Here is a 25715-nt window from a genome sequence, read left to right on the forward strand (position 1 = left end):
AGCCAACTTCCAGCACATATTTCTGAATTGTCCGAACAAACCGAAGCCCCCGTGGCAAGGGTCAGAACACCAGGAGCGATGGGAGGCTGCTCTGTGCAGCTCGCAACCGGGGTTACAGCTCCGGACTGTGAGGTGGGCCAGAAGGGTCGCTGAAGCAGAGCAGTGTCTGGCTACTTAGAGCGGCCCGAGGGCCCGTCGTCATCCTGCTGCCACTTCTCCTGCCACACCCCCTTTCAAATGATTCCTTCGTGAATCAATAAAGTTACTTATCTACCTACCTAGCACACAGACAAAGTGTCGCACTTTATCTGGTGACATTTTTTGGCACAATCATTCTTTTCGCAATGCTTGCTAGCATAAAGATTGTCCTCTAGCACACAGACAAAGTGTCCCACTTTATCTGGTGAAATTTTTATCAAAATCGTGCTTTTTATAGATTACTATTAGTGTTTTTGAGTGATGGTCACATGCTGCAATGATGCATCAGACTGACGCATAGTTTGGCCTCTCTCTTGAGGAGCTGCTGCTGCTGCAACATCAACCACCTCTCTCTCTCCTTACCCCCAAAGAACACCGCCTAGAAAAAGCATGCCTGGAATGTTGCTCTTTTAAATTGGAAGCTTCCCGCTAGTGCGAATCTCGGAGGCCATGCTTCTTGCCGCGTGTTGCGACCGTTCACCATGTGCGAACGCTCGCCTCTATACCGCTTAGTTGTGTGACATTACGGTACTGCTGTCACGTGACATCACAGCTGCTCGGAGGCGACTTTGAGGGCATTGCTGTGTTTGCAGGGGGCAGCTGCCAGAGTCTTTCATGCTGGAGGCGGCGGGTAAAATCTGAGGGTAGGGCAGCACGTTCGCGGTTTACGTTACAGAGAATTTTTTTAGAAGGCATTGCCCCAAAAGAGGTACACTAGTGTTACTTGCAAACTGCTATGACCAAAATTTTTTTCTTAGAAAGTACTTCTGTTTCTGTCAACTGCCAATACCCACACATATATATTATATGAGACTACGGCCGTGCCACGGCCAAAACTTAAATTGATAAAGGAATTGCTTGCTTTCTCATATGTGAACCAGCTTCTTTTTCTATATATATATATGTATGTATATAATGTATGGGAAGTCTGGTCTGGTCTGTTCATCTTATTGAATGTTTAGTAAAAACCACTTGAAAATAGGAATTTTTCATTTAGCAGAAATAAAGTATTTCAAATAACCATGATGTTTGACCACAAAAATCAGCTTCAAAACTAACTGGCATTGCCCCAAAACTTGATAACTGTGATAGTTTAACAACATATTTCATCAACTACCGAACTACAATATTATTAAAAGGAATTGCATGTAATTCATTAATTAAGGGAGATGTGAGTAGAAAAACACACTTTTCTGAAATTATATATATTTGTTTTTATTCGCTTTCACAAGTTTCGTTTGTATACTTTAACAACAAAAACGGAAGATTGTAATCGAACTCGAAGTAGGTTAAAATCGCTTATAAAGAGCACAAGGTGGCTACTAAAAAACTAAAAAAGCTCATTGTCTAGAGTCGCGTGGACATTGTCTCCTGTCTGCTTGCCATTTTATTTTGCATGAGGAGTTCACTGAAGCCGCTTGCTCAAAATAACAATAATTGGCAAGCTGTCATGATGGGAAAAATCATTTTAAAAAACATGCCTTTCCCGCACAGAAAAGCTCTGACTTGTACTTTTAAATGTGTTTTCCTCAAGATTAATTTTTGGTGTCTTCTTCAGTTAAGACTCCATGTTTTTGGTACTTCTGATTAGCCAGATCAAGATAAAATTTTTGCCCGCATATTCCTTAATATGTAAAGGGTGCAAGTATCCCCTTTAAAACTTGATATTTCCTGTATAATTATTACAAACCTAAAGCAAGAAGTTTTTATGGGCTGAGGATTCCAATAGTTCTCACACTGCAATTTTTCTTGTCCATTAAAATGTCCTATGAATGATTTCTTTATAGTTATTTATATTGTACAGTTAATGTAGAGCAATATAAATCATGAAAGGCTAAGAACCTTAAAAGTTTAGTGGCATAAATTGTTTGTCCAAAACGAACTATACTTAACACATTGTCATGGCACAAATCAAAAACTGCAACTTATTGCAATTCTAACTACATACTTAGGATAGTATCCTAATTAAAATTCATCTACCAACTTTAACATGGGGAGTTCAAAATATCACGGGAATGCTATCTTCAGCAACATTCGAAACTTTCAGTAAGGGCGAATCACGAAAAAACTTTCCGGCAGCCACTTAGCCACATTAATGCTCACAAGTTCGCTCTCTTTCCTCGTGCTATTTTTTACTGGAATGCGTTATCTGCAGAAGCAGTAAATGCTGCCTTGACGGCTTCATCTATGAAACATGTCGAAAGTTTAAATGTTTTTTTATAAAAGTGATATAGTATACTGAAAATACGTTCATTTGTGTATGATTTAAGTGACTTCTGTATATTGGAAAAGAGAACATTTTGTGAAATTCTGTTGTCTGCCATGAATTAGTATGTACTAAATATTGATATTACTTTCCAGTTGTGTATCTATTATTTGTATAATATTTCAATTATGCCAAGCTATTCAGTGTATAACTATCCATGGTCTGATTGTATTCTACTATTTCACTCCTGCATGGGCCCAAGGAGGGCCTGCAGTATCTGTCAATAAATAAATAAAAATAAAATGCTTGAAATTGGCATAAAAGGCTATTTATAAAGCAGAAAATTTTATTGCCGTAGGCTACAGACTAACGAAACATTTTTTTTTTTTTTTTTCAAATTGCATCTCCTTTTAAATTCAGTGCACTACTGCTTGATGTTGGAGCTAACGAAATACACCAACTTGAGTGAAATTGAAGTGATAATGTCAAAAGTTTAGCAAATTGTTAACACCAAAGTCTGAAGTGGTTATCACATTATTACTGAAAGATGCCATGCGCCATGGTTTCTTCTTATTGTGGGTGGAATACTAAGTAACGGCACTGGCCGCTTGGCTTTCTGTAGCTTTCAACGTGGATAGAGTGCCAGTGGAAACATTGCTGAGAGATTGATGGATAATTTTTGATTTAGTAGTAACTCTCCTTTTTCTGTGCAGTGCACTTAAACACACTTTTCTCGAAGATATCCATACAATGCGATGCCCAAGTCTTTTCACATCTTCAACATGAATTTTCAGGGCTCTTTATGATAAATTTTATCATGATAGTGTTCCAGTACTTTCTCTGCTTGTCGGTGACATCTTAACATTTCTTTGTTGAAAGGAACACTAAAGGCGAATATTTAGTTTATGTTAAAGGGACACTAAAATAAAAATTTACATCAGAGTGAAAGCTTACTGTATGACGTCTAAAACGAAAGTATTATCAGCAGCAGTGCCCTACTTACCAAGAAATTAAAGTAAATACACAAGAATACATGCACCACAGTAGGACATTCTCAAAATTATTCGATCACATCAGACGAACTGCCTGTAATTAATCACTAGTAATCGATCTAGCTGCACTAAATAAAAAACCTTCCATGCATCAAGAGCCGCAATAAAAGGCTGCCTGTTCGTTTCTGTTTGATCATGCATCAAGAGACACAATGAAATGGTGCTTTTTAGTTTCTGTTTGATTCATTGAAAAAAGAACCATTGGATGTTACTATGGGGAATGGTGCGAGTGGTTGAAAAATTAATCGCATGGTTAAACTGGACAAATCCTGCCATGTAGCGGGGCCCAGTCGAACCAATCACGCCTGCAATTTTGAAGGCCATTGCTTAAAATTGTTCAATGGCTGTTGTAGCTCCTGTGGCTCCTGCTACTATAGTATCGCCGACCACGCATTATAGCCGAGAAATGTGCAAGGCAACAGTGACGTCAGACATTCCTTTGCAGCGGGCAATTTGAAGTGCGCTAACCCGATGCGGGCCACTAAAACGATATTTTATTTCAAAATAAGCCCTTCCTTGGCACAAAAGTAACACTACGAGGTTTTCGGACCGCGATTTTAACAATAAATGTCGAATTAATAGTTGCCTTTAGTGCCCTTTTAATAGTTGAAATAGCGATCCAGTGCTACTTTTGTACTTAAAAAAAATGCTTACCGTAGTTACTCGATTCTACCGCGCCCTCGGTTGTAACGCGCACCCGGTTTCCACGACGAAAAAAAAAAAAAAGTAAGACATCGATTGCAACGCGCACCCATTTTTCTCGTTGGCCCACACGATCACACCACTCGGGGAAAAGACTCCTTTCGGGAGCGTCTTCCATTTAAATATGAGGTACGGGGGAAGCTTGTGCCTATCTGACCTGCAACGGAGCATTGCCGTCACTCTAGTTTTACCGTGGCCCGATGTCAGCACGCGAACTTCCTTCGCCCCCTTCTTTTCTACGGTTGTGGTGCCAGGCATGTCGAAGTAAAGAGGCGTCTGATCGGCATTCCCGATTTGCCCAAGCAGGTAGCCGTTGTTGTGCCGCAAGTTTAGGACGAACCTCTGAAAACTATGAAGCTTTTCTTCCTACTCCTCCGGCAACTTTTGGCATATGCCCGTTCGCCTTCAGAGGGAAAAGCCTTTCCACTTCATAAAGTTAGCCAGCACCTGCTCGCTTTAAACTGGCTCCGCATTAGCCCTTTTTCTAAGGCTAACTGCATAGCCTGCACTTGGAGCAGTTCTCTCGTCACGGGCCGCTGTGCCATTCGCTGCTCAAGCACATACTCGGCGAGCAGCTCTTCAATTTGCGGAAACCGACGCTGCTGTGGTCCGCTGAAGCCTTTGCGTAAATCTTTGCTGTCGACAATTTTCTGCTTTTGTTTCCGCCAGTCCCGCACGCACGTTTCGGGAACTCCGAACGACCGCGATGCAGCCCGATTTACGTCCGTCTCGGCACACGCGATGACTATTCTTTTAAAAGCGGCATCGTGTTGCACTCGTCGAGTTTTTGGAGTCGGCCCTTCCATGCCGTCGATGCTAATGCACACTAAGATGACGAACTCCTCAGCACACGTACGAAGTGCTGCGCATGGGAAACACATAGGCAGAAATGGCCGACGCGCCATGCCGACGCACGTAGGGGGCGGCCATTTCGGAATGCCGATGGCAATAGAATTACCGTATTCATTTTTTTTTTCGTACTCGATTCTAACGCGCATGTGATTTATGAACTCGTTTAAACGGAAAAAAAGGGGCGCGTTATATTCGAGTAATTACGCTATTTCAAAATAAAATTATATTTTAGCTGTCTGCACAACGTTAGCATTTGCAGACCGCGTTTGCATTGCGGCTACCCCAACACCATCCGACTACCCCACCGCGCGAGCTTTGTCGCCATTGTCATGTTCTAACATCTCTTGGGATTTTTGCGTCCGCACGTTGGTAGTCAGACAGAGAGACCTCTCCAGACATCGAAGGGTGAGCACACGTTGTCTTTCCATTCGTCGGCTCCCTTTGTTTGGAGCTCACTCAGACTCATTAACGGCGCCTCGCTCCTGCTGCGAACGCTTACCTTTCGTTGCCTCTTCCGAACGCTAGACTGAAGAGTGGTGCGGTGTCCTCGTTCGTGGTCGTGCAACGCCAACCTGTACCTCTATGAAGTTAACACGAGTGGAGTTTGCCCTCGCTCGGTGCGGTGTGCTCGCACTTAGTCGTGTTACGCTGACCTGTACCTTCCGAAGCCAATGCGAGCGCAGTTTGCCTTCGCTCGAGCAATCAGGGCCCTGCGGTGGCAGATCATGAGAGTACACAGCACAGTTGTGAAGGCTCGTTCCTTTCAGTGGCCTGTCACCGTGAATTCATTTGCCCAGGAAGACGTCCTCGTGCACCCTTTGTGCTGTACTCTCCGCCCATGGCGTGGATAAGCTTTGTTTGCTTTCCCGCCCCCTTTTCGGTATGGGCGCTGTACTGCATTTTTGGTGTTGCCGCAAGCAAGAAAGTGTTGCGACCTGTTCGAAAGCAGTACTGTATAATTGCTTTGCTACGCTCGGCGTCTTCGCTGTCCAAACGCGCATACGCAGCGGCACACTGTGCAGCCGGAAAGGAAAAATCGGTCCAAGACAGATTTTCCCGCCACGCGAAACCGGATCCGCACGAGTTTGGCTGCGCGAGCTCAAACCACGTGATCTAACCAGCCAGCCACAGATTAAACATGGTGGCAGAGGCGTTGGTATAGTGCCTAGAAGAACATAGTTGGTTACAGCTTAAGAATAAGTGTAAGCTGCACCCACAGCAGTCACTGTCTCACCCAGGCCAGATTTGCATAAATGTCTTACTAAATACCTGTCAGTTATTAACGCGACGTCAGGCAGATTTTATAGATTTCAGACAGATCACTTGCCCGTAAGGCTCATGTTCATTTTGGTAGAAAAATTTTACTTCTTGGCAAATTTCTTAAAGAAAAACTGACTTCATTCTTCTGCGCAATGTAACTTTTTAACAGGGAATGATGAAATTTTACTTTATAATATGCATCGTATTTGCATTTTGCCTGCGAAAATGGGCCTATGGTTAGAACGGAAAATCGCGAGTCATTCCTCCATTGCACAGATGAATGGCGGGCATGCTGTAGTACTGGGGGCGGAACCTGTATTTATTCTTAGGTTGTAACCGACTATAAAGTATATTCTAGGCACTATAGCGTCAGTGGTGGCTCTATTCGGCTCAAATCGCGAACTACCCATGCAGCAACACGATGAAGCTTGACGGCCTCAAAGAGGATGGGGCAACAGCAGCGAGTCGGCATGCCCCAACGTATCTCGCGCCTGTGTACCGCCAGATATCTGAATCGGCTGCCACTGCTGGTGCATTCACTCCTGAAACAAAGTTTGAAAAAGTGTGAGCTGCTTCTTTTCAGTACTTTGCGTGAACAACTAGAACTCGATATGAAAGTTAGTGCTTAGAAAGCAGGCAAAATCGAATTAATTTTCGAGGTAGCGACGGCAGCGGCAAAGTCTGTGGCAGAACGAACATTTTCGACGCATACAATCGGGGTTTTCCGGCCGTTCTAGCGATTGTGTTTTCGCTTCACTTTTCAAGTGTGAATGCGCGTTATGCCTTGTTTGCACTGGAGAATCCACCTTCTACAGCGAGCGGAATTCACCTGTCACCGACACACAGCGTCGTTCGCTCTAGACGCACCCCGTGCTGCCAAATACACCATCTACCACGTGGCGAACACGGGATGGATGCGCCGGTTATTGTCACGGCTCGCAAACGCCGCTACGCTATTTGGTCGTGTAGACTTCGATGATTCTCGTACACAACGCAGGAAGAAGCAGTGCTGTTTATTTTGCTGACAAGCTGCTGTCTTGTGATGCATGACTAGAGCAGAAAAAACTGCCGACACCAGCGGCAATGGTGGGTTTGTATCGCTCTGCGATACCATCACAAGCTCGGTCACCCCAACTGCCACTTCTTCCACAAGATCGGGACGAAAAGTGGGCTACTACACTGAGTGGGTTAAGTTCTCGTTGGTTACAACATTAAGCGACGTGCATGGTGACATGACAAGCGAGTTGGGCTTGGCCACCATTTTTTTTTTTAAATTTTTTGACTAGTGCTTCTATTGATAGTACGCGGCGACTGATCCTATGGCACATGCCGCAAAAATTCGTCCAAGAGCGATTGGCGCGGATAGGGCTTTTTCGGAGGATCTCGCCATCGCCGAAAAGGATTCGCTGGCCGGAATGCTCTGTGTGAACGATCCAATAGGCAGCGAAGCGAGTGAATTTCTTGTGAGTTTCGCTGCTTTCGGTCCCTTCGAGGCCAAGTGTGAACGTGCCTTTCAAAGGCATGCGAGGCGACGGTGAACGTGGCCCTGTGGCTCGCTAAAACTGAACCCACGCTAGTGGCCGTACTCTTTTGAGATACCTGAAAGGCATCTTTACCGCAATAGGGGAGACCCGCTCAAGTTTGCTCGGCGACGCCAGCGCTTGCCTTTCCCGTGCCAGAAAAAGCGCACAACAGTAGTCTTCCGACCCTTCCGCTCCCTTTGGCTTCCACGCATTTGCGAAGCACGCTCTGCACGTGAAACGTCCCTCGTTCCACGATGTCACCCCAACAGAAAAGGGAGTGACATTTCTGCGTCGTCAACTGTCACAATAACCATGCAAATACGAAGAGGTCGACTCCACCAGCGAAATTCTACCGATTCCCAAACCGATGGTATGAAACAAGCAGACAACAGAAATGGATTAAAGCAGTGCGCCGAAAAAGTATGTAAACAATTTTTTCACGCGCACAATGCATTCAAAATTACGGGTGTTAATTCCTGCGTCACCATTCCTCTAATCTATCGAGTTACTGGGAGATGCACGTCCCCATCTTAAAAGTATAAATTTTCAACGCCGGTCTTTAGAGCACTGTTAAAAAATAGCGAAGAAATATTTTATGCTGCTACTATTATTCAATATTGTTGGGGACCTAGTAGCTGAAGCTGTGTGCACATGTGGTATTGGTATTGTGTTGTTATATATTTTTAAATCTACGCAGCGCCGACGGAAGTTTGTGGTTGCCAAAAGCTTGGACAACTATGAAAAAAAAAAAAAAATGCATCAGCCGTTGTTGCACGTCAGTTGGCAGATACAGTGAACTAGGTGAATTAGTTGTTACTGAGTGTGCAGGGGTAGCCCGAACAACACTGTGCATTTTTGATACGTGACCAAGATAAAATGCTTTTATAGCAATGCACTCTTCCCCTGCGGACTAGAGACACACAAAAAAGTTTCTCTGAAAGCTGGGCCCTCATCATGATGGTACGCACGCTGTTCGTGAACTCAAGGTACCCGCGATGAGAACGGTGATAATACAAGGAAAGACACGCAAAATAGATGTCAATTTTTGTTGTGGGTCAGAAAGAAGCCCCAAATAGACCATTTATTTTTGAAGTGCTGTGTATATACCGCACGATAACTTGGGTGGGTGCTAGTAAATTAAGGTATCCCAACTAATAGCAGTCACAGCGCAAGAACCGCTTAACCTAAAGTACCAGAAGCGGCCTCACCCATGCATCCAGTAACAAACATAGTGCATAGTACACAGAGTAAACTAAATAAAACAGGTATATAATTATGAACGTACAGAAAGTTTTATTCACCTCTAACGTCGTAAACAGCGTCGTCTTTCACTTGCGAAACGCACTTCGCTCTGACGAGGACGGGGTCGTCTGCTACAACTTGCTTCGCTGCCCTTTTACCAAATTGCTGCCACGAAAGAAAAAAAAAAAAAATCCTCAATTGCGGCATCCTATTAAATGCGGACAGAGCGCATACATCATAACCGCGCGCGACGCGAGACTCTCAAAAACACGTGCAGAACGCGTGCAGCGTGCGAGCAAAGCAACGCGTTTGCAAGCAGGTTGAATGGGACAGCGGAGAGGCCAACGCTCGAGTAACCCGTTTTCTCTCGCATTGACTGACAGCGCCACGCTCTGCAGCGCCTCCCTCGGCGCGGGTCTCCTCTACACAAGAATGTGACGGGGTGAAGGTTGAAATCTGACTGAGCCACTGCTAATTTGATATTGTATTATTTTTGTGTTAAGGTAGTTCGACCATAAAGGAGCCTAAAAGGCAGCTTTGCCGCAATACTAGAGTGGTGAGGAGAAGCATATTGAAAAGCTAAAGGGGTCACTTTCAATTGTATGCTGACTGTCTTTCTCATTGGGATGTTTGAGTAGTTACATTCAGGCATGAATCAAATTGAATAGATACCACCTTAATTTTTTTATTAGTAGAGAACTGCTGTTGATAACATTGATATCTGCAAACATTGATCTTTCACTCTGATGTAAATTGTTGTTTGCCTTTAGTATCCCTTTAAACGAACCATTTTTTGTGCTTCTGGTTTTTGGAGTGAAGATGGATTTAATGATTCAAGTGGTATGCAGTTTTGATAGACAACAAACTTTATTGTACAGCAATGTTTGCTGCTATAAATTGAATGCTTTTCACTTACTAGGTATTATTGACAGATTTTTTGATGTCACTTTCATGAACTAATTTTTCATTTCTTCATTATGATTAGGCGTGCGAAGGAACTGATTGAAGATACTATACGACGCAACGCATCTCCAGTTCGAGTAAGTGTTGCATATTTTTAATGGCAAGGGCAAAGATAAAGGTGTCTGTTTTATGCAACAGGAAATGGGAGATGAGGCGGCCAACAGTTATGGCATGGGAGCTAAAGAAACTTGCCAGAAGCCTTCGCTCGTACACAGTTACAGCATGGGTGATGCTAGTATCGGGGAATACACTGTCGCTGCTTCTGTAGGCAGGGATACCCTCCGGATCAGCGGACACAAGGCCGTCCTGGTTAAGGTGAGCCACCACTTATATTTGGTCTCGGCTTATGTCTTTGTAAGCATGATTATGATAGTTGTGTGACAGGAAAATCAATATGCAGGAAACTAAAGTAATGTGCAACAGTCTTGGAAGAGAACTTCACTTTTCAATGGTAGTGAGGCACCGAAAGTTGTAAAAGAATACAGCCAATTAGAATAGATAGTAACTGTGGAGCTGGACCATTAGACTGAAGTAACTACAGGAATAAAGGTGGGGTGGAGCGCATTGGGCAGGCATTCTCAAATCATAATGGTAGTTTACCACTATCCCTCAAGAGGATGATAAATAACAGCTGCCTCTTACTGGTACTTGCATATTGAGCAGTAACCTTGAGGCTTACAAGGATTTTTCTACTTAACATATTCGTGACCGCGAGAAATTTGGCCGTTTATGGGTAATTTAGAGAACATTATTTTTCATGGCATCCTAAGTTTCTGACGTTAATGTTTATAGTATCAAATTGTATAGAAAGGAGTTATCTTTCAAACAGTGAGTTTGAAACCACAAATTTATTAACAACACGAAAAAAATTATGAGACGAAAAAATTGTAACATGAACAAAGGAATTTCACAAAACCGTCAATACTGCTCTGAATAGGGTTAGCATAAAACAAAATCGAAATATACATTTTAAGCACAGTGCACACATAGAATAATCCTGTAAATATAAGTGCTGTAAATGAAAAAGTTTTTGTGTGCATAGAATAACTTTACATGTGGTGTCTTTCATGCCATGGTGCAAAGCAGTTTTGCGCTGTAGTGAAAAAACATATTGTCTGTGCATGTTTCACAGAAAACATTTGTTTTCTGTTCCAATAACTTAAACAATAAAAAAGAAACGAGTCGACCACTCTCCCGAAGCGCTGTGCGGCACTAACAGAGCGTTATTTTGAAGTTCATTGCCTCTGCGCATGAAACTGCTCTCTCTACGGATGTGGATACCATGCATAAGTGCCCTAACCATCGGAACACATCGGATCAACTTGCACTGATGCGCGTCGACCATAACACGGCCTGAGCACAAAGCAAAATTCACCGGCGGACGACCGCTGGTGTTCTGGGGTGGTTTGACGAACTCTTGTCATCTGTGCTGGAATCAGAAGTGTAGATGTCGTCTTGTGAGCCTGTGCTAGTGTCATCATTTGAAGATTGCAGTCCAGATGCACGAGAATCCTTTGACGTTCTCTGGTTCATAGAGTACATCTGTGCTGAAATCGGAAATGTAGATGTCGTCTTCTCAGCCTGTGCTAGTGTCATCATTTGAAGATTGCAGCCCAGATGCACGAGATTCCTTTGAAATTCTCCGTTTCATGGAGTGGTCACATACAGCGTCGACGCCATCATTGAAATTACACACACTCACCCGCGTGTATGGAGAGGCGTTTTAGAATCTCCTCAGAATGAAAAAGTGAAACATAAAAGTGAAACTGATAACATACTTCTCTTTTTACAGATTAGATGGCACAATGTAAGCACAAGCACTCGTGGGGCAAATATTGAAGTTGTAAACATCGACAACATTCTATTGATGGGGATAGGCACGGTTACGAAAATGTTAAAGGGAGGAAGACAGTGTGAGCGATGTAAAGGAAAGTGGTAGGTGTTTCTATACACTTTCAATAAGAAGAGAACACAGTGGGTGAGGGAATAAACGGGTTTGACTACATCTTTGTTGAAATCAAAAATAAGAAATGCACATTTGCAGGGCATTCAGCACGTACGAAAAATAACCACTGGTCATTATCATTAAGCGTAATGAAATGGATTTCAAAAGAATTTAAACCACAAGTGATAGACAGAAAGTTGGATGTGCAGATTAGATTAAGATGTCTTTAGGTATATCAAGGCAGCTAAAGCACAGGACCGGGTTGATTGGTGAAACAAGGGAAAGGTCTTTTTTTCTGTTGTGGGTGTAGTCAGTATGATGATTTTCATGTGAAGATAATAGCTGTCTCAGTGACAGCGAAAACTGTGATATTGATCCTGATATTCATGCACAAACACCAGAGCCTTCATCAAGCAGCAAGGATGAAGACGAAGATGCAGTAGATGAACTTAGTGCCAGTCTAGGGCTTAGGTAACATGGGTGTGTACACGGCAGTATGTAACTTCAAAAGAACTCAGTGCTACGTACTTGCTGAAAATACTAAAGTGTCTTGCAGTGGCCATTCCTGTACTGTAAATTTTTGTTGGTGAATAGTGTGTTCAGCTAAAGGCACTCAAAGGAAGCATGCAGACTTAACATCGAGTGCTCCATGGTGTGCAGAGCACCAAGTGACTGGATCGTGATTGTCAATATCGCACGGTTACATAGCATACAGTGCTTGTCTATTGTCACCGTTATCAGTTGTCAATGTCTCTGAAATTGCCACACTGTGAAGTTGGCAAGCTGTTTGCTGGCAATACCAAAAGCAGACTAATGTGCCTTTGTACAATGCACTATATCTATGCACAGCATTGATGTACTGTACAGAGATCGTGCAGCGAAATCTACATGCTACATGGTGGCCACTTGTAAAAGGGGCTCTTGAAAGCGTAGGTTATCCCTGTTTAACTTTCAAGATAGTTATTTGAATATTTGTGCCGGAACAGGGGTGCATAGCCTATAGAGTGTGCATAAAAGTGTCTAGTATTTAGAAGTAGAGGGATTTCTGTTTAACAAAATAAGGTGCCTGTTATCTAAGTTTAACTTTATAATTGGTACTTGTTAGAATCATTGTCAGCCTGACTTATGTCCACTGCAGGAAGAAGGCCTCTCCTCTCCCCGTTTAACTTCAGCCCGCCATGTCTTGTCTGAGCCGATTACATTTTGTGCGTCCAAATCTTTTTTTCTGTCTTTTTTTGCTCCGCCGAACCCTTCCCTGTCCTTTGCCACTGGTCCTATCTCATGGTATCCCTTCCGCCTTTTGAACGGACCATCGGTTATCTGTGCTTCTCATGATGTGACCTGCCCTGGTCCATTTTTTTGTCTTAATATCAACTAGGATATCAGCTGCTTGTCTTTGTTCTCTGGTGAACTCTGCTACATTATGCCTATCGTTTTTTATTACAGTGCACACTGTGGGGTTCTTCATTTTCTGCCCCATATGTTAGTAGTGGAAGAGCACTGATGTGTACAAAAAACAAAACAAAAAAGAACCACTGGAGCCGAACAGGCAGCTGGTAGAAGCTGAACCTCTGTAGTGAAGCTAGGCTAGTAGAAGTACTTGAGGAGTTAGGAGTTAACTGGGATATCATTGTGTTTAGTGAGGTTAGAACTGGGATAGCATGCACAGGGCTGCCTAATGGCCACTTTTTTTATATAATAGGGTGCTTCCTGAGAAGCGAGAGTATAGTGATGGTTTCTTATCAACAAAGAAATTCCAGGCAACTATCAAGAGTTATAAAGCACTAATGAAACAATAGCAGGTGTCATAAGAGGTCCCAATTGATTGCTGACTTTTTAATGCCCGAGTTATGAATCTGCCAATGAAAAAAAAGTCGTTTAGCATTTTGCTGTGCTAAATCGCAAACTTTACTTCATTCTGCATTTAAATTATCTAAAATGTGACCTTAATGCATCGTTTCAGGTATGTCGCGAATTCACGACAACTGGCACTCAAAAGCCAGTATGGGGCTGAATGTAGATGTGTGTTCTAAGCAGAATTTGGAGAACACGATCCTTGGGTAGGTCGTCATGTGACGGCTTGTCATTGTTATTGAAATACAAGTTTGACTTGATTGCTTCTACAACAATCACGTGACATAATGACTGCCGTAGATGCCCTAGACCACCAAATATATCCAACTTCGTTAGAGTCGACAGAGTCTCGTGAATCTGATGGTGCCAAGAAATCAATTGAGCTCATTATAAGGTAGAGACAGCTGATTGTTAGGATTTGTCTGCATCGTGAAAATTAGATCAACGTGATCCATGAAGGCTTCATCAAAAAAAAAAAATTCCCCGAAATTTTCAGTAGAACCTCATACAGTGTCACACTAAGAAAGAGTGGTTTTAAAGTGTGGCACTTCCTGCTGTTCTGGACTGTCTGTCTTTTTTTTTTTTTCATCTCAGTGCATGTCTTAGACTGGCACTAGGTTCATCTACTGCATTTTTGTCTTCATCCTTGCTGCTTGATGAAGGCTTTGGTGCTCGTGCATGAATATCAGGATCAATATCAACGTTTTCGCTGTCACTGAGACACTTATTATCTTCACATGAAAAGTGCGGGCGTAAGTCCATAAATGAGTGTACGTCCTTTTCCATAAAATGACTGTACGTCCATCATCTATCAAGAAATGAAAAAAAAAAAATGAAGTTGCCGTAGCGGCAGACACCTCTGACACTCGAATGCAGGATGTCGCAAATTGATGACAAACCACAGAGGTTAGGATCTTGCAACAAAAAACATACTTCGAAACAATGTAACATGTTTTGTGAAATGTCTTTTATTCATGGAAACCAAACATGATTTACAGAAGATTGAACTTGCATCACTCTGGGGAAAAATAACGGAAGAAGTGAGAGCTGCGGCACATGTTTTGCACTCTCCTCCATCAGCTACACAACACTTGGTTTTTCCTTAAAACACCTTACACGAGGTGGTGCTAGATGTTGTGTGCTGCAACCTCTGTTCTCCGCAAATACGTGACAGCTGGCATTGAAAACAGCACATGTTTCGTGGATTGCTGAGTCAGCTATTTTGGTATGTCTCCAGTGCCTAGCACCCGGCAATAAAGGATTAAACTCTGGGACCTCCTTTAAAGTTAACCTTGTAATAGCAATCATGTATGTTCATATTATTTCAAACTCCATTTGAAAGAATATGTTCAATTTTTCTGTGCTCCCTAAATTGAATCTACAATGGGACCATCTTTTGTGCCTTTCAGGCTGCCAAACAGTTCTTAGAGAAATACTTGTTGAACCATGGTGAACTGAGTGAAAAGGTGAGCTATGTATTGTCTCCTGCTAGATGGTAAACATTCTATTGAGCTGTTTCTTTATTTATTCTTATTTATATTGTTTATTCTTGCTTGTGCCTGTTGCACTTCTAAATTTTTCGAAGTGACAGCATGTATGTGATTTATGCTCGTCACTTGCTTCAGGGAATAGCACCACCGCATTGGTTCTGCTGTGCGTCTAATAAATGTGACCATCTCCCAACAGCTTCATTTAAAATAAATATTTCTCTTGCAGGTAGCTGCTGAGATGCTCTCTGCACCAACTGAGGGATCCTACATGTCTCCAGAGGCAAACATGCCTTCTAATAACCGAGGAATGTCCGAGCTGTGCCCTGAAACGGCATCATGGCAAGGGCTGTGAGTGCACATCGTTGGCTACTTGCTTAAATTTTTGATATTTTGTGCTGGGTCGTCTATTATGCTAAATGTAACATATAATTGAAATTAATTTGTAGTTTTATGAAGTTCTCCTTATAGCGATATGATAGGCTCCTGTGACTCTTTTTATTGCCACTTGCTGTGCTTCAAAATGTTCTTAGTGGCCAGGGCTGTGTAAAATCTGACAAGAAAGATAGAAGGGGAATTAAAACAAACATAAATGTATATAACTACATAATGCCTAGTGTCTATAGCTAGTGAAATTTTTATACTATACACGGTACAATATTTTATTTCAAGGTGACTTCTTGCCTTAATTTCATCCACAGTTTTTGATGGCATTTGGGTATAGGCAAGTGGTGTATCATCAAAGGGTCAGCTGTTATGAAAGAAAAATAATTTTTTTTGTTTCCTGTATTTTATGCAGTCTTTGATAGTGCATCGGTGAACAGAAAGTAGGCCACATTATGCTAAAGGTAGTCATAGTTCCCCAAAGTTCCCTGTTATTCTGTCATCAAAGTAGACAGCAATGCATACTGCTTCGTATTGCCTGTCACCTCTCCTTGTGCCTTGTTCTTTTAAATAAAAAACAGTCCTAATATACATATAGTAAAGATGTATATTAGAAGATTGTTGCCTAATAAAATGGGATTTCAATAGTTTTCAGCTAGAAGAAATAAGTGGACTGAAAAAGAGCATAACCACACCTGAAAGTACATTTTAGTCCAAGATCCTGATCATGTAATGCGTGGTGAAGCTTCATTGGGTAAATGTAACAAGTACCGTTTATGATTGGCTCAGGTTCTAAAAATGAGCCAAAATTGAGACACGTACATCCAAGACCTTGTCTGTCATTCTTGCAGGTGGTAGCCATTGCAAAGACTTGCGATGCAAATTCTCTAGTCATCTTTAGAACTTTTCACTGATTTAGTGCTTTTGGCACTTGAAAAGGCACTTACCTGTTCATTTTGAACTAAGAAATGGGCTTCGTAGGCTGTAAATCTGTGTACAGGAAGCTTGTTGACCATATGCTGTCAAAATTAAACATAGAAACTTACTGAATAGCTATCTGCTAGTTACATATTTTTTAAAAAGAAACGCTGATGCCTTTTGATGTTGTCAGGCAGAAGTCTCGAAGTGCACAAAAAGTTATGCGTCATCCTTTATAACAAGTAACAAGTATTTAGCCTTGTACTGCTCACTAAAGGTAGATGTTGAAAAAGTAATTTTATCCTTAATTTTAACAGGATACTTTTAACTTACAAGCAGTAATGAGCCTTTTTTTGTTCCCTGCAGATTTTTGATGGCTTTTAATTGGGTGCTATGGCACCACTCATCAAATATCAAGGAAAACAAGCTTCCGTAACCATAACTGTTACTATTGTGCGAAAGACAGCATTTCAAAATGAAGGCAAAGTGGTGAACTCATTTGTGGTGTGATGGTGGGATAAAGTGCTCCAAAATCATTAACTTTAATTAAGCTCTACTTTTCTACTTCTACTTCATCACTAAAAGACTATGTTGCCTTGGCTACCTTTTACTGCTGCATCTGCATCATGCATTATTACGATAATTTCCTTCTGGATTGTTTTTTTTCTCTTTTTCTTTTGGTACTTCATGTAAATTTTGGCACAAACATTGTTTACAATTTCTATCAGTGGTATAATGTAACTAGCACTCACTCCTAACACATGTTCCGAACAGAAGTGGCCATGTCCTGTCGTTTAACACTTCGTCTGACGGTCCAAAGGTTTTCTTCAGACTAGGTGGCTGTCACTAAGTAGGGCTGGAATCCAAGATTCTGAAAAGCTATTGATATTCTGTATACTACTGTGATAATTTTTGAAGTGAGCATTTTGAGCAATGTAGTGGTGAAGTGTTATTTTATAAAATATGTTAGCTGCATTGTTGATGTGTTTCAGAAAAGGAATGGTGGTAAGTACGGGATCCTAGTCAGATGTTAAAGCCCCTTATTATTTGTTTTTGTGTAGAACCTTCTTGTTCTCTGCATATTGCATGCCACAGCTGCTGCATACATTTGTCTTTTACTGTGAGGTTCACGTTATGAAAGAAAATTACGGTGTGTTTTGCTTGTATGTGTACTTGTATTCTGCTCTTCTGCTCTCCAAAAGCTGAGCATTCTAATGTTACTCAGCTCATTAGAGATGTCATATGGTCTAGAGTTACTAAAATACAGGACATGCACTCGAACTACTCCTGTCATGCTGACTGAAATTGTGCTTAAGTAATAATGGTACTTTATTGTTAATTGAGTTGTGTGACTTCTGCTAGTATTCTGCCTCTGACATCTTTCTGAAAACTAGTTTTTTATAGATAGCAGTTTCTATGTCCTCAAAAACATTATAGACTATTGGAGAGTTGAGCCTTGATGTACATAGCAAGCACGAATTATTAGATATATCATTAGAAGATATAAAATGGGGTTGGCTGTGTTAGGTTTCAGTGGGGCATTCTATGGCAATGGGAATATAAATGTGGTATCCAGTTTGTCAGTTGCAGTGAAACAATTTTTCATATCAAGAAGCCACAACATATTGCAACGGAGATGCACAAGCGTACGGGGCGCGGAAGAAGAAGAGTAGTGGAGCGGTGCTTGGACTGTTGGGTGAACCGGACTAGGCCTGTCTTGGAAGTGCGCTTTGTTGCAATATATTTTGGCAACAATTTGCCGCATACAATCAACAGATCTTTTTTTTTAAGTTCTATGGTTATTCAGACACAATTGTGGCACCATCATCATTAAATATACCATAGTAAAAAAATTCGCAGATCCCACGTACAGCGGGAATCGATGATATACAAAGCACGAGTGAGTAAGGTTGATATGTCCCTTTTAAATCTGCAAAATGTTACTACACATGTCAATTATTCCGTACATAACATCCATGTCATGATTATCATGTTTGAACCCGACATTTGTGGTCGTCCTCCATTCACGCCACGTAATACTAAATTTGATATGTATGAAGCTAGCAAAATAGCCACGAGCGTGCCATGATTATCATGTTCAGATGTGTAATTTACCTTCGTCGTCCATCCACGTCATGTGATACCAAATTTGGTATATGTGGAGCTAGAAAAACGGCCTCGAGCGCAATATGAGTGTAGCATGTTGTAATGTTCTTACATGACATACAAGTCATGATTACCATGTTTGGACACGTCATTTACCTTCATTATCCATTCACGTCACGTAACACCGAATTTGGTTTATGTGGAGTCAGCGAAAGGGCCGCAAGCACGCTATGAGTGTATCATGTAGTAATGTTTTGCATGACGCTCATGTCATGATTATCATGTTTAGACGTGTCATTTACCTTCGTCGTCAATTCACGTCATGTAATACCAATTTGATATATGTGAAGCTAGCGAATCGGCCATGAGTGCATCATGAGCATGGTATGTTGTCATGCTCTTACATGTCATGAATGTCATGGTTTCCATGTTAGGGTCTGCCTATGTTCTTCATGCATGCATGTTATACCATACCAATTTTGCAATATGTCATGTGAACGAAACCACCGCAAGAGCAGCAAGATCATGAAATGTAAAACACGACATTCATGAATGCATGTCATGATTTTCATATTTTGACTAGTCACTTATGCTCGTCATACAGTCACGTTATGTCATACCAATTTTGGTATAGATACCATTATCAAAACGATCAGGACCGCTAAAAGTCGTACGTGGCTGGATAGTTACAGTATAGACAATAACGTAAGTTGCAGGAGTCACGAATATCCGCACTGTAAACGGTACCGCATTATAACCATAACAGCCTTTCTCAAGGGTCGCACTTGCGCGATACATGTTGAGCACACAGCCTCGCGTGTCTGAGAATTGAAGCATGCACTGCATAGTGCTTACAATCATTTAAATTTCCAAGTGTAAAAAAAGGTTTAACATCGAAAGGCACCTTGCCAATGAAATGAACACGAAAGGGGGGGTGGAGGAAGGGTCTAACAAATGAAAGCACCATAGCATAAATTCACCAACTACTTCTAAAACCACCTCGATTATGCGCATCGCACAGACTATGTTGAATCACGTCCGGAATTTCACGTGCTGAAAGGTGCCAATTGTTTGATTTCAGGGGCGCGCACCCAATTTCAAGACATCGCAATCGAATCATGAACCGCCATTTGAGCACTAAACGTACCATCGTGGTTTTCATTAGTGATATGTATCTCTTCCCGTCAAGTGGAGCCACCGCAGAGAGTTCCATTGATTGTATACCAAACCGCAACTTAGATACAGGGGCGCAACAGCTGCGTCGATTGTGCTAAATTGATGCAATTCACCATTTTTGTGCCGAGCTGCACCAAAATCGCAAAATTTGCCAAAATTGTGCCACGCTACACCAAAATGCTTGGCCAGCGTCAAAATTTTCTCACTTGCTCTAATTTCAGCGAGAAATGAAGGCGATGTCGGCCACCTGTAGTTTGCGTCATCAATCAGTCCAGGGATCCAGGCGTGCAGACACTAACCCTAAACCGCTGCTGAGTCAGGACCGCGCGAAACGTGATCGCTCAGATAAAGTAGCAACACCACACGCCCATCAGTCAGCTGACCGCTGGGGATATCTATCGGCGGGACGACGCAACTTGAACAAATGCGTTGCTGTAGCCAGCAACACTTCGCGGGTTAGCAAACACGGCTACAGGGTGTTAGGAACTAAAGCTGGAAGCGTATGCCCCGGTTAATGCGCATGAACAAACTTCACGTGCTGCGAACGCTGGCTTTGCTGGCGACCACGTTGGTTGCCATCGCAGTGGCACATACGATAGATATGACGTGCTGTCGGCGGGCCAATGGGCGTGTTCCGGTGTTACCTTATCTAGTCAAATGCGTCTTGTAAGTGAGCCGAGAAGTTGTGCCCTAAACTTAACTCTATCGTCAAAATAAAAGGGAGAAGGGGGAGCGTAGCTGTTGGAAAATTTTGTGGCCTTGTTCTAACGCATGCAGAATGCCACTTAAGCCATCTTCGCCGCAGTACAGTGGTGGTTTGTGGGAAAGCATTTTGTAATTGGGAAGGGGCTATTAGCAATATTCACGGGACATAGCACAGTTTGTTCAATTACTCCTATGTATATACGCCACATAATTGTGAGTACTAATATGATCGCTGATGTTTAAAAATGTTACTGGCAATTATTTAGGCACTGTTTGAAAGTGCTGCAGCCCTACAAAATCAAAGAAAACTGCACATCTCTTTTTTTTTTTTCGTCACTTCTATTTTTCAGTTTTACGAATCTCCCAGATCTCAAGGTCGCCAGCTTGACAAATTCGCATTTCAATCTTCAGGGTCAAAATATTTGACTGGCATGGCAAATGCGAATGTGCACTTTAGTATTGTTTGCTGAGTGGGCAAGTTCAAAATGTTATTTCTATTGAAATAGCAGTGTTGATATTCACTCTGCAGGATTTAGAGGATGTAGAATGGTTTGTGAATTTCTTTAGATGCTTCTTTTTCATACGCCTCCAAATATGTTCTTTCGTGATCAAAAATAAGTTTTTTTTCCCCTCGTGGCCTGCTTAAAACTGGTTTTTTGTGCTCCAAAAGTAACATTTTGCTGCTCCGTAAATTGCTCCAAATTCTATTTTGGCTGTTGCACCCCTGTAGACAGCACACGACTGCTATCGAAATGCAACCAACACTGATTAGGCCTAGCCTGCCGTTCGGTGTGCTGTCGCGGGAAGTTTCACCAAGGCATGAAGATCCGGCGTTGAAAATATCGCATCACTGAATCAAAAACAGTGTGCCTAATACAAAGTTAGCGTTCGCAGTTGGGAGATCAACAACGACAAAAACCCGCCAAGTTTACATATGACAGCGCGCTGGCAGCAAAGGTAAAAGCTCGCATAGCAAACGCGGTATCTGTAGCAAGCCCGATAACGATGACGCTTTTCTTGACAAGAAACTGTCAAGTTCAGTTTGTAAGCAGGGTATCGCAGATGCCATGTTGAGCCGCGTGCTGCTGGAGCCACCCTAACGATGCTGTAATTGGCATCAATGCAAAGGCTTATCCGTCACCGTGGCAACCGCCTTTCATCTCGGCGAGCTTGCGCAATGTGCAGTGGTATTCTTTTTCTCCCGATTCCCTTCTTTAATTCACTCCACGTCACTCCCTCCTCCTCCACTCGCTCCTCCTCCATAATGACCTTGTTGTTGCTCCCCAGCGGCGCACCCAGCACACCCCTTTCAGACATGCACTCGCTACCACTTTCGTCACGATTTTCCGGCAACTGCATTATAACTGGTCTTTCATCCTGAGGGGACTGCACATTAAGCGGTATGCATGTACATGGGGTTCTATGGGAGGCTAAATGGGAGTCGCAAAAGACCGCATTGTAACCAGTTCTGCACTATAAGCGGTTACATAAGTGATCTACACTGTAGATAGATGGATAGATAGATATGGTCAAAGTCGTCGAAGTTCGCTAAGAAATGCTTTGCATTTAATAACTAAAACTTTTAATTCCACAGAAGGTTTTGGGCATGTATTTTATGCGTGATACCACAAACATGACCATCATGGAGAAGGTTGCCATATCCAATGCTAACAAAAAAAAAAAAAAAAAAAAAAAAACCTGTGGCGGCGAATTTTTAAAATGCAGTAAAAAAGGCGCAGACTTTTTTTTTCTCTTACACCTACCAAACAAGCTAGTTCATGCTGACAACTGCGTTGATCACATTTTATGCATAGAACACACATTTGTGCAGTGAAGGTGCTCAATTTTGAAAAAATTCTTGCATGTATCTCCAGTATCTGTCCAATTCTCCTCATGCAGAAAGTGACGTTACGTTGTACTGACTTGGTAGATTGGTCCTACGATGTGCCCTAAGAAATGACGCCTTGGGCCTGCAATGATGAGGTTTTGGCCGCGCATTTACCGTGCATCTTCATTGTGCTGCTAGAGGGACCCTAGCACCACTCTTAAACAAGTTACATATAAAGAAAGCCTTGCTCGGTCGTTGACTGCATGTCAATCACCTATTTGCTGACATTACGTTGCCGAAGCGCGCATAGTAATGGCAGCAGGTTATGCCTACCCTTCTTGGCTGCTGCAAAGAGTGGGAAGGCCAAGTGAGAAACCGAAACAAGCCCAAACTAATTGTTCCATACTCTGTAACTTCCTTCTTGCAGCACTTATTTGCAAATATTTTCAGTGGCATGTTCATGTCGTTCAAGTTCTCAGTTATTCCTGCATCACACATAATGGACCATGCGGTTGTTTACTGGTTCTTAATGAAATGCTTCTGGTGAGGCCTAGTTGTAACAGTAGAGAAGCTGGCAGAGCAGCTCAGGGCAAACCTTCATGGGGAACTTGTGATCACCAATCATTGCAGGGAGTCTTGTGACTGGGAAAACCGGGAAAAGTCAGGGAATCGTCAGGGTGTTACTTTCATGTAGGTGGTGTAAAAACTGGTACAAACTTGCATCCCAGCAAGAGTTTTCTCTTGAGTAATGGCTACTAATGTCAAATGAGTTGGGAATACCCATGGCAGCGCGAGGTTGGCAAACTGCTGGAATAAGCACAGGCACAACATCGGCGCCCTTACCCACACAATATTTTCATCCCCTTGTGATGCATGACTTGATAACATGGATCTTTTCTTTATTTGCTAAAGTGGTACTGGATGGCATAGGTGTCGGCAGGGAGGGGTGCGAAGGCGGCACTAGCCACACCAGCACATGTTCTCACCCAAGCTACAGCATTCCTCTTCCCCTCCACTATCTGCGGAGCAACGCTAGTTTGCACCCCCCTAAAGAAAATTCTGCTAATGACCATGCTGAATGGCACTACGCTGGCCACTTGTTCTGTCTGGTGGGATCGTTCTCGTTTGGGCCTAGTTTTAATCAGCGCTTCTTCTCAATCGTTGTATATGATCAGTGTGTGCTGGGCTCTCAGTACGTGGCCTCACACGTCTGGTTTTGAAGTTTTCAAAACTGAGAGTCGATTCGCTGCTGTATGCAGCCGCAAAGTTGTGCAACAAAGAAACGGTGGTTTGGCGAAGTCTTCAAAGCAAGCCTACAAACGAGCAGTCAACTGGTATACCATCAGTGCACAATTTGCCATAGCCACAGCCAATTGGAGGTCCGTATACATTGTGCATTTCGTCCAACCTGCTTTAATCGTCATATGTTTTTTTTCCCATTTACGTGTGTGCAGCATGAATTAGGGTGGGCTTCAAAGCATATAAAGATGGCAGCGCTCGAACAGAGGCCTTTTTGAACTTCAGTTTTAGTGCGATTACGAGCTCATTTCTCATCAGCTGCTTCGGGTAACTTACTTTTTCGGGCATATTGCGTTTTTAAGCTAACTCACTTTGATACAACGTGGATATGGCAAACATCACCGTGTAGCATTGGAGATGTCAAGTGAAGCGGTTTTTCTTATGTTGCTTTCTTAGAATTAGGGTGTGTATGTGCCATGCCTTCTGTGGAGCAAATCATGCAACACTTTGTTAGCAAAGCTGACTACTCTTTCTATTCCTGAAGGATTGGAAACCTTTCTGTGTGAATTTCGTACAGGTAAACAGTGGCTGCATACCTTCATCAGTACCACTAGATGTCATTCCGTATTTATTGTGGTCAGGAATTGTTAGAGAAGTTAGTTTGGCTGCAAGGGTGATGAAATGAATGCAATAACAAATTTGGATGTAATGCGGAGAAAGGCTACAGTTCTTTAGGAAATGCGGCTACTGCAGCAAGCGTAGTGAACTGCATGATTTCTATGGCTTGAATGCAAACTTGGACATGGGAGCACGTGTAAAAGGCTGTTATCAGTGAAAGGCCCCCTTCGCCTTCCCGGCTAATCTCCTTGCACCTTTCGTGTGATGCAGACGGCCAGCTCGTTTCATCGGTGCTTCAACCACGTTTGTCAGCATTGTTGCCGAGCTTTCACTCTCACTTAGACCATACGACACGCTGGCCGGTGTTATCGATTTGGACTTCATAAGAAGCATGACGGCAATGACAAAAATACTACTGGTGTGTCTGTATAGTTTCTATCTTTGAAAAGAAATATCTGAATGGTACTGAGACACCCTCTAAGCTGATGACAATAAGCTTGGACATACCCCAATATCTAATCAACGTATTGTTATCCAGTCTTGGACTTTCGGCAAAAAATCAGCTTCACCAGAACCAGAGGGGGTTGCAGCTTGCAATTTTCATTACTTTAATTTGGATAAAGGCAGCACAACTTAAGTATCAAGTGACTGTGATTGCAAGCTATTTGTACTGTGTGTGCAATGTCTATGGAAGCTGGTCCCAGCAACTTAATCTAGCACTTGTTGTTACTGAGCCCCAGGGTAACTCTCTTGCAAGCAGACTTAGTCCATCGTTCTTACATGAAAGTGGGCTGAGAAAGCACTATGCAAGTGAAACTCGCAGACTTTGACAAGCAACAGAGGGTGCGGACAGACAAAGATGTGAGGTCATGATCACACGGAGCTGTAGTTTAATGTGTCTCATGCTCACAGCAGCACTGCCGCATAATAGGATGCTTTTCTGTCAACAAGGAGTGCTTTTTGTTAACTACCAGGGAAAATTGCTTATAGCATATGAGGGGAACACGATTCTGTCTTGGTCGCAGGTGCCACGATGAAATTAGAAATTACAAACTCAAATTACCTACATGTATTTACCTACATGTACAGTGTTTAAATATATGTAAACAATAAAGATTGACAGACGGGAAACGAAGATTGTAGAAAGAGGAGCAAATATCAATATTGAATTTTGAGTGACCGAGAAAAAGCTGTGTGCTCATGAAATGCGATGGAGGGATTCTGCTGGGCTTGTTGCTCTGGAACAAAGGGTCTACGTGGCAGGGACGGAAAAGGGAGAAGCGTGGCGCAGGCGCGTCGCAGATCGGCATTCGAGACAGAGCAAACATTCCACCGCAGCCTTTTTTTTTTCCTTTTCTTTTCCTTCGCGCGTAGCGTTGAGGTGTCAGAGGTGCTGTTGCGGGATCGGGCGTGGTGCTGAGAGCATTTTCGGAGCGCGGTTTGTTCAAATCAACTGT

The 25715-nt window shown here is 42.6% G+C and overlaps 1 protein-coding gene across 5 annotated transcripts in view; it reads left to right on the plus strand.

Moving 5' to 3' along the window:
* The window catches only part of mxt (Eukaryotic translation initiation factor mextil), a 172346-nt gene that overhangs the window by 55716 nt on the left and 90915 nt on the right, over positions 1–25715 (plus strand). For all 5 annotated transcript variants that reach the window (XM_075877529.1, XM_075877532.1, XM_075877530.1 and 2 more), the window contains 4 exons: positions 10021–10075; positions 10137–10313; positions 15207–15263; positions 15514–15635. In XM_075877529.1, coding sequence (XP_075733644.1) covers positions 10021–10075; positions 10137–10313; positions 15207–15263; positions 15514–15635 — 411 coding nt within the window. The remainder of the gene's footprint in view (positions 1–10020; positions 10076–10136; positions 10314–15206; positions 15264–15513; positions 15636–25715) is intronic.

The sequence above is a fragment of the Rhipicephalus microplus genome, chromosome X (genome assembly GCF_043290135.1).
Source record: "Rhipicephalus microplus isolate Deutch F79 chromosome X, USDA_Rmic, whole genome shotgun sequence".
In the NCBI taxonomy this organism is placed as follows: Eukaryota; Metazoa; Arthropoda; class Arachnida; order Ixodida; family Ixodidae; genus Rhipicephalus; species Rhipicephalus microplus.